The following is a 12493-nucleotide window of genomic DNA, read 5'->3' on the forward strand; positions in this document are numbered from 1 at the left end:
CTGCCCTACTTAGTTCAAATGCCTGGCTGAAAGAATTGGGTTTATAGTGGAAAATGGGCAGGCTATTCGTTCTTTAAATTAGTGGTCTCCACGTTTGGAAAAATCACTTTCCTGAGTCAGGTAAAGATTTTAAGAATAAGTATATTTTCTCAAAACCTGTTTACTTAAAAATGTACAGAATGACATAATTCATAAGCACTAAAATCTTAATTATACACAATAAAAAACAATTCAGGATATATCTGCATACATATATATTTAGTAATTATAGTCTATACTAGCATAATAACATATTATGCACAACACAAAATATATAAAAAAGAAAAAAATTTAAAGGAAGAGAAAATACAAAGACAAATTCCAGTATCTTCTTCCTGCACTGTGGTGTACCACCTCACAAAACGACCTAGCATGGGCAAGCAAACCCCTGAGCTATTATCAGCCTCTCTAGCAGGACTCCTTTCTGGTGCTTAATGGCTATGGAAGTGGGGGAGGATCACTGGAGAGTCACAAATACTTGGTGGAATGTATTGTCTCAGCCTCCCAAGAAATCCTTTCAGAGTGTTATGTTCTTCAGGGCACGGCTGCAAGTTTTAACAAGGAATGCCAAAATATACAACTTTAAGAAACACAAAATGTGAATCTGAGTGTTAAAGGGACGCTCTTGAGATCTACGACATCGCTCAATACTCACTATACGAAGTCCATGTGAAAATTTTCTTTCAAATCTAATGCCAAGCTGGGGTTTTCTTCTTATGGACAGTAAGCTTTCAAAAAGTTCAGAGTCAAAATTGCCTATGTGACTATGGTCTAATTTCCTGTGCTCTAAACCCACACCAAGCGTTGATTCTGCTATTCTTATCTGTTTTCCCAGGTTTCATTATTTTATTTATTATGATAAGTAAATATATAATACTTATTTGCATATTTGCAAGTTGTTTTATAGAACACAACAGAGGAAAAGAACAAAAATCTCCAGTAACAATAGGGGGTTAATTACTCTAGTTTTCCTAAAAATGGATACAAAAAGGTATTCCCAGAAGCTCCAAATTTTCTGTACTTTGGATTATACGTACTCTGAACGATGAAAACTCAGATAATTTTGAACAAATGTCATTCTGTAAAACAACCTTAGGGCTGAATCCTTGTTTCCCAAAGCAAGGATAAGCTGTTTACTCAATTATCAGCAAACCTTACCCACTGGCCTATCTTACTGGAAGACGTAACCAAAGACTGATTATAAATAATGTACTCTTATCCCCACTTTTCTAAAGCATGTGCCTATTAGTAGAAACATGAACTATTTGTAAATAATGCTCAATAAATATTTGTTGAATAAATGGGAAAATAACAATTCTATAATTCCAAACAGTCATTATTTGGTTTCTTTCTTTCACAGACCTCTAGCAGTGACACACACAGCCCACCCCACGGACCACTGGGACCAGGCTGAGAGTGGGGAACAGGAGGGACCACCCTGGGAGATGGAGCTGGGCCATGAGAATGGAACCTGGGAGCTTCGTGTGCACTCCGCCACTCCGCTCAGGGATGGAGGTCAGAGGTTCAAGCACTGAGGGTGTGGCGTACAGTCAGTCAACGCCGTCGTGAACTGCCCAAGGCATGGCGAGGACACTGAGTTTCACTTCTGAATGGGAGGCTGAATTGCCCAAGTAACAAAGCACAGGCCTTGCAAATGCTCCAACCCTGATAAGGAGGTCCCGCCCCTGGCTGCACAGTCCTGCTCCTCCCGCTGAGGCCACGCTCAGTGCTGCCTGAGAGGCTGTGCGGGGGGTTTCTAGGGTTCCTTTCTCCGCCAGTGAGCTGAGTGGCAACTCACTGCATGCAGGGACTAGGTTATGGGAGGTGCAGACTTCAAGAAGCACCACCAGAATCTCCCCCATCAGCTACGGTGGGGGCAGAGGGAGGTTTATACACTGAGTATGCAAAATGTTAGCGAGGTAATTCGATAAGAGGAAAAAAAGCCCTCCTACCCTCTTCCAGTACCAGACTGGGGGCAGAACAAGGGGAAGAAGGCAGGCACTCGCCCAATGGTGGCCAGGGGTGGGGCTGGACCAAAGAGGCCTGTCAGTCTAGCTTGGAGAAAGAAGGGATTGGTTGGGAGGTGGTCCCACCCAAAACACTGGAAAGTATGGAAAGTTAATTGGTCATTCTGAGAAAGTTCCTCCCACACCTGAAACAGGGAACAAAGAAACACACTCTAGCTCAGCCCTCGCTGCTGGGGAGGCCCACTGGCCTGTCCTCTCCATAGGCCGCGTGACTGCTACAGTCTCTCCCTCTCCCCTTCTCCCCCTCTCGGCACTTGCCACCGTGGGCACTGCCTTTCATTTCAGTCTTGCTGATGATGACTGGGTTTTGTCTGGGTTTTGCAGAGGAGATGAGTTTTGAGCAGGGAATCCCTGCACTCTCCTAGAGCATTCAGCATCTAACTAAAACCTCTTTCCTTCTCATCGGCCTCTGCCATAAGAGTTTGGCTTCTGGGGCAGCAGGCAGCAGAACCCCTACTTTTGTTCAGTAATGGCATCGCATAAACCTCAAGATTCAGAATGGCAAGTAGATTTCATCTAGAATTCTAAGCATAATCTAATGGCAGTGGCTAACAAGAATTGTGTATTGAGATGGATTCTGAGAAAAACCTGGTTGATTAGTAAAGAATAACAGCAGGTAGGTAGTGGACAGGTGGTTAACAACCTGTCAACAGTGTTGTCAATTTCCTGATACCCCCCTAGATAGATTGGGGATGTTTTCAAAATCCAAAGGTGCTTGTTTAAGTTAAAAGGCTCAATGATTTTGTCATCTGAAGATTTGCTTCTTGCTTCTGTATGCTTTAATATTCATTAGTGCAACTTGCTACTCTGTGTTTCTAAACTAGGAGAAGTTCCTTAAAGACAAGGGCCATGTCTTTTTCACTTTTTCGATTCCCACACAGCACAGTTGACACTTTTGTGATACCTTGGAGATAACAAAATTCATTGAGGCTTTTAACTTAAATAAGCATCTTTGGATTTCCAAACCATCCATTAATTACCAGGGCAGGTCAGCAAACTGACAACACTGTGTTGGCCCCTCCATCCTCCCTAACTTAGGTCATTCTTTACTAATAGACCAGGGTTTCTTCCTCACAATCCTTCCCAAGAAAGGTTAAAAGAGTCCGTTTATTTTATAGCTTCAATCAACTAAATTTATCTAAACCACTGGATCTCAAATCTAGTTTCAACTCCGCCTATACATTAAAATCAGCTATAGGGTATTTTCGAAAATGCAGTTCCCGGACATAAGTTTGGCTTTGGATTTTATAAATTTGCCAAGTGCCTGAAATGAGACACTGATCTTTTCTAGATCAACATTACTTCCTAAGGCTACATACTTATAGATTTATAATCTATATTACCATATAAAAGACAACAGAAATTTCTTCCACAAAGAGTCTTACTTAAGTCAGCTTTCCTCAAAGTTGACTATTGAACCTTCTCATTACAATTCCTATTATAAACAAAGTTTTACAGGAACACAACTGTACCCCCTCATTGATTGCCTGTGGCTGTTTGTATGCTACAAGAACAGAAACAAACAGTTGCAACAAAGACCTTATGGTCCATGAAATCTAAAATATTTACTAGCTGGCCCTTTAAGAAAACGTCTGCCACTCTTAGGTTGTGTGTTAAGGAACAGACCAGAGAAATAGAAATCTAAACCAACCAAGTCAGGCTGGACCCTAAAGGTTCTAAGGAAAGGCCACAGAGGCTTAAAAAAAAAAAAAAATTATTAAATGGCGTTCTGCATCTACTTTAATCATGCTTGTTCTCCTTTTACTTTTCAAATTCATTTGAGGAAAGGTTTGAACACCACTGACTTAGCAATTAAGAGATCTGAATGGACAAAAGCCAGGTAAATTATACTGTGCTTTGTCATGGATAGCTTTAACTAACATTCTCCAAAATCAAATTGATTAATCTCAGCTTATTTAAATTGAATATCTGATAAACAACAAATTAGGCACCATGTCCCCCTATCAAGTTATATACATTACATGCATTTATTTAGCTCTTCCATTAAAATTCCTTTACAAATTAATATTATTTGGGGATTTGTAAGAATCAACACAAAAAAAGGCCCTGTAGAGACTATATCTTGAGTTTCTACATATTAGCAGCTAAAGGCATTTAATATTTTATTATTCGATGTCTCTTAGAAAAGGATGTATAAAAATAATTCTCCTTAGTGTTTACAGCCTAGAAACATGTACATTTCTTATTATAAACTATATACTTCCTTTTACACACACACTTCATATTATATAAATCAAATTATTTTATTATTCTTCTGGAGAGGCACGATTTATCAGTTAGTAAAATCATCTTCCCTCTTTCCAAACACAATACAGCATTTCATACAGCTTTTATTTTCATGGTCTATTACATACAGTCATTTAAGGTAAGATGCCGGAAATTCTTTTTTTGGAGGTTGATAATGTATAAAAACAATGTAAATTAACATTATTAATCCTTTAGAAGAAACAGATTTTTCAACTTTATTTGAACATAGCACAAATGAAAAAAAATGAATAAAAAGATTTAAAAATACCTTATAAATTAAAAAGATGCAATTATTGGTCTCTTTTTGATCTTAATATATAGTAACCCTTGCTAAAGGAGATCAGTCCAGTGTGGCTCGATGTAAACCACAGAACTCAACAATGTGAAGTTCATACTTCAAAAAATCAAATATTACTCGTATCCTTTGTGATCTAAAAGGGCAGCAAGTCATGTCTCCCAGTTGCAGTTCATAACTAATCTTATACATAGTAGATGGTATCTTTCTTTGCAAGTCTTGAAATAAAACACAATTCATTTTTTTAAAATTCCAACATTAATACTAAAATCACTGAGCATCAAACAATTTTCTCCCTGCTTTGAATATTTCACCTTAATTTACCTTTCTATAACAGGTTTATGCCACTTATCTTCCAGGGTTTTTTTTTTTCAGATTTATGAGTGAGAAAAAAAAGTAGCAACACAAATGAAATCTAGAAAAGCACACGATAGCTATAAAAACAGCTCATCCATCATCTCTACATTTTGATTCCAGAGACAGCAGTGAAAGGTGTTGTTTCCACACCACTCACCCAGCACACTTAAAAAGGTTTGTTCCATCACTTATACAACTGAAACTGATTGATTAGCTGCTAGAGAAAAATCAATACAAATATGCTAGAAAACACTAGCTTGTAAATTCATTCTGGCCTCAATAAAATCTTGGTCACTGCTTGACATGTTTTTCTAGATATCTAAAATGCAGCCATGTCAAACCCCAGCCCCCAGACACTGCTATGTCTAGGAATTTTTAAAACTTAAATCTAGACAAAGGTGAAGAAGTAAGGGGGAAGGCTTCTCAGCAGTCCATTAAAACAATGAGATGATACCCAGTAGCTACCTGGTAAATCTTATACTCATATGCAGAACTGCCCACAAAAATGATAAACACATCGAAAAGGTAATAAGTGCTGAAGAAAATGTCAAGGGGATGAGGTTCAGTGAGAGGGAAGAAAAAGCCAGGAAACCAATTAAATAGAAATTAAATACACGCCTACACAAATACATACATGTAAAGGGTAAACTAAAGTCTCTATTTCAAAATAGAAATAAATATAAATAATTTTGACTTTAATCCTATCCATACACAAGTAAGCTGCCTTTCTCTTTCTCTTTTTGTTTGTTTGTTTGTTTGTTTCATTTTGGGGTTTTGATTTTTGGTGGGGTTTTTTTGGTACTTGAATGCACACTCAGGGTATTTCAGTGCTTTGGGAAACTATTTTACATTCACAATGATTTCATGAATCTCTTCTCAATGCTCACTTGCCTTTGGGTTTATGGGCTGGCCCTTAGTCTCTTTGCATTCATTAGACTACAAAGAAATACATTTTATGAATATAAAATGTTTCATAAATATGTTATTCTGCTATCCAGAAAGAAACTGTGATCTTATTATACAATGATAGGCAACGTGGGTTCTAATCCCCATTCCACAATCGGTTTAGAGTTTTTAAAAATCACTTTGTATTTCACAACAAAGTCATTAAAATTCTTTAAGAAAAATAAAGATAGAAAATGTAATTTTCACAATGGGAAATTTAATTTCCACTAACATTAAACATAGTGCTAAAATTTATTAGCAGCATAAACTTTTTTCATCTTAACCTTTCAAAGAATATTTATTTTTCATTATTCATTATAGGACAATTTCATAATGATACAAGGCAGAATTTAAGGGGTTTTGGCCCATGGAATATTTCTAACACCTGAGTGACTAAAGAAGTAAATATGCAGAAACTGTAAAGTAAATACGCAGAAAAGGGGTTATTTATTCTCTTATATTTACCTGAACAATTACTCTTCACAATTTTAAAGCTCCAAAATAAAAATTCTGTAAGACCATTAAAAGCTCACTGTCTTTTGCAGGAAAGAAGATATAATAAACTAACCCAATAACTTCAAAATGTGACTTACAGGTTATTATTTCCTACAATAGAAAGGGATTATAAGGTCATTCTTAGCATGAATTTGCTTTACTAAAATTAAGAAAATGAAAGGTAATTGTCATACTAAATAGTTTGCATCTATAGAGACATTTTTCATAAAATATATTTTAAAAGCAAAAGGAAGTAAGTCATTTGATTCCAGTCATTAATGTTTGTTACAGATGTTCCAATATTCTCACTCAAAATTAGACTTCTCTCCTTGGATTCATTTTAGATACCTACAGTTTAAGTAACATGTCTTCTTCATAATAAGGACACAGGCAATTACTTTACATAAGTTATCTCAAATTCTTACAAGAAACAACACTAAATGTCATAGTAATAAGAAAGCCATGGCTCAGGGAGGTCAGGCATCTTTTTCAAATCATGTGGCTGATAAACAGCAGACCACTGTTTCAAATTTAAACTTTCTTAAGGCAAAGGGCATCAAAAACTTACCAACTTAAAATTTTCCTAAATACAATGGCTTCACTAGAAAGTTATGACCTCAATATTTTAGTAACACTACCACATATCAAGCAAATGAGCTCATCAGTCCTAAAACTAGCATTCAGTTTCAATTATAATATACAGATAACAAGACCACAGAAAAACCATACACTGCAAACATTCCATGATTGGAAATAAAAAGGCAAATATATACCTACCAATGATGATGATGTAAATAATACTTAAATAAATTTCTTCTAATACTTTATTTATAATAGCCACTGCCACTAAGTCACTCCTAAACTCTGATATATAGTCTTTGAACCATTCGATTTAGCCCAACTCACTTTGATATATCAATGTTAACTACCAAAGTGTGACAGACATCACACACTGTATCTCTATTGCTCAGCGGGCATTTCTAAATATAAATCAGGGAGCTAAGTTTGTTGGATATGTTTAGAATAATTCTATAATCACTTTATAAAAACTATGTTTACTCCTTTTTTCCCCCCCTCAAGTCACATATAAAACACAAATGTGTCCATACCTAGTCTCCAAGCAATCATATCCAAGTGCCAGTATAGGTTATAGATGAATACAGATGTAATGAGGCCAAAAGAAAACTTTCTCCACAAGGTGATTTAACAGTTTTATACTTTTCAGACAAATTTTCAGAGTAAAATGAAGAGATTTTTAAGTTATATGAGTTGCATTATAAATGCATAATGTTAAAAAAATGCCTCAGAGAAGCCAATTTGCATGCCTTCCAATTCGCAGTGTGTGGTGGATAGATTATATAGTTTTAATATCTCCATGAAACAATGGAGATATATATACAAATGAAACAACCATGTAAGAATACCAGAAAAGGAATATTTTTCATATATATTAGGTTTCTGTGCAAATATATGCCCTTTCTGAAAAACCCGTAAAGTAGCTGTGGCAGAAAAGACAACCACCCAGACCTTTCCTTAGATAACTACCTCACTCTAAATCAGGACACTGGCAAGAATCAATGAATTGCCTTTCATTTCTTGTTTAACACAAGTTGAATGGGAACTGAAGAGGGAATTGAGCTAAGAATATAAAAGTAGAAAAAAATTATTGGGAGGTGTTAATAACTCAACCAAAGTTATTTTTCTTTCCATTATAAAGAGCATTCCAAATTCATGTTGATAAAAGCTTTACATAGACTAAATAAAGAAATGTGTTTGGAACTCATACTTGCTGAGATTCAGGGTATGAAGTAGTGTTAGTAACACTCCAAGGTACTCGCTAAAAGGAAAAGTACAACTGCCAATAACTATTAACCCACAAGACTACAAGACAATAGATTATCTCATGTTGGGTGTAAAAGCACAGCAATGTTATATACACATATTATAAACAAAGACAGAAAAGGAAGTTTATGGTTTAAGCAGTTATGTGTCAACCAACACAGCTGTGACTCATGTAAAAAATAAGTCTTGCTATGTGCTTAGAAATAGCTAGACAACAACATTTTCCAGCAAGTGATGATTCAGAAGTAGCTGGCCACCCACATAAAGAATCATTCTCTTCAGAGCTCTCTGCCAGTACCACTCTTTACTGGTCCAACAGTCCCATGGATGAGGAAGGCCATTTTTACTGGCTGATAGTAAAATCCACCCTCTCCTTCCAAGCCCCTGGGAAACCCTTATTAGCTCTATTTTCCAATGATCCAGAAATGATCAGAGAAAAGACATAGAAATCTTAAAAGGTATGCCACTCAGCCCACAAAAGTCTTAGCACACATTAAAAGGTCATGGATTTCACTTTTGTTTTTTTCTCTTTTCATGAAATCTAAAGATAGGTGATAAAATTCAAATAATGTCACTTACCTTAGAGTCAAAAAACGTGAAAGAGCGGTTAAAGAAGAGTAATGTGAATATTATAACCTGACTGACTGAATCTAACAGATAAGTGGAAATATTTGTAAACTCTTTAGAAAGCTAAAGAAGTATGTATGTAAATTAAAATGTATTAAAAGACTACTATAATTTATTAGGTAGACGAAAATTGTATATAATTCTAGACACACTTACCTTGAAATGACTGTTTGGCTCTATCTACTAGTTCATCAATTGGATAACTGGCCAAATTTCCTCTAGCGTGTTTAGTTTTGCAATAGGTACAAGCATTGAGACACCTGTTCAAATGATATCAATAAATAAGGCTCAAATTTTAAAGACAGTGCACACTTAACATGAAAAAAACCACAAAGTGCTATTTTAGTAACATTTGCAATTTATACAAGAGATACAAAAAATCTACTATACTTCATATTTATTTTATTTCTACCAGACACATAAATTTGCAATTATTTATGTTTCGACCATTCAAGAATGATTGTATCAATCATGTAATATTATCTTCAAATGCACATATACATGTCAGATAAGTTTATAAAGTCTCACAATGATTAATCAAAAGAAATTTAAGATTCACACTGTTTTTAAATCACTGACATTTCTTTGGCTATCATAAAACTAAAATTTTTATATCTCCTATATATACCACATTATTTGGAAATAAAAAAGCATATTCACTTAACTTTTAACTGATATGGTAATAGTCAACATGACATTTTCATAAAAAATAAAACCTTATAAATTTTCAGATATTTTTCACTGTGTGAAATCAGGAATAGTATATAAATATATCAAATGTTTAATTTTTTCTCACATTCAAATTTTAAAGCATTTGTAAAATGATCTTTTAAAACCTTCCTATTCATTATAGCCATTATTTTTCATGTTAAAAACTACTGAGAAATAACTTTGTTTCTTAATTTTTTAATATATTTTAATTGATTAAATTTATCATCCTAGAGCAACTGAATCACTAGAGAGATCTTTTATGTTTTCCGTTATTACAGAGGCTTATCTTTTTGGCACAGGTCTATTTTATTATAAGTGTTTCTCTTATTTTATAATAAGAGAATACATTTAAATGATATTTTATAAGATTTCATTTATTTATTATTTATTCATAGAGAGAAGGGAAGGGAGGGGAAAAGAGAAGGAGAGAAACATCAATGTGTGGTTGCCTCAGACATGCCCCTACTAGGGAACTGGCCCACAACCCAGACATGTGCCCTGACTGGGAATTGAACCAGCAACTCTTTGATTGGCAGGCTGGCACTCATCAGCCAGAGCTTAAATTATATTTTTAAATTACAAGAGTAAAACCAACGTTTTAGTTTTTGAAACACTAACCCAAAATGATATATGTTCATTGCAGCATTATTTTACAAGAGCCAAGATACAGAAACAACCTAAGTATCCATGGATGGATGAATGGATTAAAAAAACAGTGGTATATGTATATATGCAATGGAATATTATCCAACCATAAAAAGAAGGAAATCCTGCTATCTGCAACAACATGGATGGAGGGTAGAGGGAGAACTCAGAGAAAATTGGGACTAGGAAACAGATTAGTGGTTACCAGAGGATGGGATCTGTGGGGAGTTAGAGGGGAAATGGGTACAGGTGGTCTAAGGGTGCAAATTTCCACTTACTAGAAAAATAAGTTCTGGAGATGGTATAGCATGGTACCTACGGTTATCAATACCTTTATTATATTTGAAAGACTCTAAGAGAAAAGATCTTGAAAATTCTTATCATAAAGGAAAAATGCTGTAGGTATTAACTAAACTTATTGTAATAAACACTGTACAAAATCTACATATCTCAGATCATTACATTGTACGCCTTAAACTTAGGCAACATTAATTGACAATATAACTGTCAATTATATCTCTATAAAACCGGGGTTGGGGAGTGGTCAAATAAGCAGCTTGCTCAAAGACCTATAAGGTCTGTCTGGAAGGTATCCAGCCATGAAATATGAAAAAGAGAGACATTTATTGAAGAGGATACAAGAAACATTGTACACAGGACAATGACACCACAGTCCCCTTCAAAGTAGGCACCATGGTACCTCACAACTGTTCTCTTAATCGTCATCAGCTGCCCTGTCGTAATTTCCTGAGTCTTACTGACAGTCTAACATCTCTTCCCTTTGAAAGGTGATTTAGTTTTGGGAAAAGCCAGGAGTCACAGGGCACCAAATCTGGGCTGTAGTGGGGCTGAGTCACCTGGTGATCTGATATTTGGCAAAAAACTCTGCACAAGACATGACGCATGAGCAGCTGTATTGTGATGAAGCTGCAATCACCAGATGCCCCTACTGAGGACTTACGAATAACCCAAATAGTTTCCGCAGAGGAATATTCAAGCTTAATGCAAAATTTGATGCAGATTCATTGCTCTATTCACTCAGTCATTTTGAATATGACAGCCACACAGTACACATGCTCACTCAACGGTGTCTACTACCAACACTGACAAGTACAGTGAAGTCGTCATTGTTCATGCATGCGCATTCCAGTCCACTCTCCTGGGCTGCCAGGTTACATCAATGTCGGGCAAATCATTCTTGTTATACTAACAGTAGCTGGACTTTTTTCAGACAGGCCTCATACAACTCAAATCTCAAGAGCTGACTTTCAAAGCTGGTTCTATGAAATTTCAAATTCCATGCTGTTTTCATAGCAAGCTGTCTCCCCAGAATAAATGTGTATCAAACATCCTAGCTACATACAAATGTAGATAAGACATAACATAAGCAATCATCTGACATGAATTATAAAGTAACATAGCATATATATTCAAAGATATGGCCAATACTCATCATCCTATGTATAAAGCTATTTATTTAAAACATGTATTTCACTCTTTTATTCTTTAGAAATCTAAGACTAGACTTCCTGTCCATCCATTGGCCCAAGACAGTTATTTCATCTTTGCTGCTTACAAGTTTTATTTTTCATCCTCCTGCTAGCTCTTTGGCAAATTGTATCACCTTGTTTGGCATGCCATGTTTTTAAAATTCTATCACTCAGGTTCTCAAAGCAGATTGTTCTCTATGATCTTCTCCTCACCTCAAGTGGCTCCATCTGCTCGATGAAGTAAGCACCCCCCCATTCATTCACCTGTGCTTCCCCATCATGATGAGCATTCACTCAAGGTAAGTCAGCACCCATTCATGGAATCTGCTCTATATCCTGATCCTACTTAGGTGTCTTGAATCCTTTCTCTTTTTTCTCCTATTACCAATGGAGAGCGTCATAGGTTAAGCGGACAATCTTAATAGAAAAACCAATTCAAAAGAACCTATGCAACCCAATGTTCATAGCAGCACAATTAACAATAGCCAAGTGTTGGAAGCAACCTAAGTGCCCATCAGTAAATGAGTGGATCAAAAAACTATGTTATGTTTATGCAGTGAAATGCTACTTAGCAGAAAGAAAGGAGGAGCTCATACCCTTCATGACAGGATGAATGGATCTGGGGAGCATTATGCTAAGTGAAATTAGCCAGGGAGTGAAAGACAAACACCACATGATCTCGCCTATAAGTGGAACCTAATCAACAAAACAAACAAGGAAGCAAAATATAACCAGAGACATTGAAATAAAGA

At 35.8% G+C, this 12493-nt stretch overlaps 1 protein-coding gene across 5 annotated transcripts in view; it reads right to left on the bottom strand.

The window, feature by feature from the left end:
• CDKAL1 (CDK5 regulatory subunit associated protein 1 like 1) overlaps positions 1-12493 on the bottom strand; it is a 609813-nt gene that overhangs the window by 318826 nt on the left and 278494 nt on the right. For all 5 annotated transcript variants that reach the window (XM_054592196.1, XM_054592193.1, XM_054592194.1 and 2 more), the window contains one exon: positions 9052-9155. In XM_054592196.1, the coding sequence (XP_054448171.1) occupies positions 9052-9155 (104 nt within the window). The remainder of the gene's footprint in view (positions 1-9051; positions 9156-12493) is intronic.

Source organism: Pteronotus mesoamericanus, unplaced genomic scaffold (assembly GCF_021234165.1).
Source record: "Pteronotus mesoamericanus isolate MK-2021 breed Mesoamerican mustached bat unplaced genomic scaffold, CSHL_Meso_final scaffold_31, whole genome shotgun sequence".
Classification (NCBI taxonomy): Eukaryota; Metazoa; Chordata; class Mammalia; order Chiroptera; family Mormoopidae; genus Pteronotus; species Pteronotus mesoamericanus.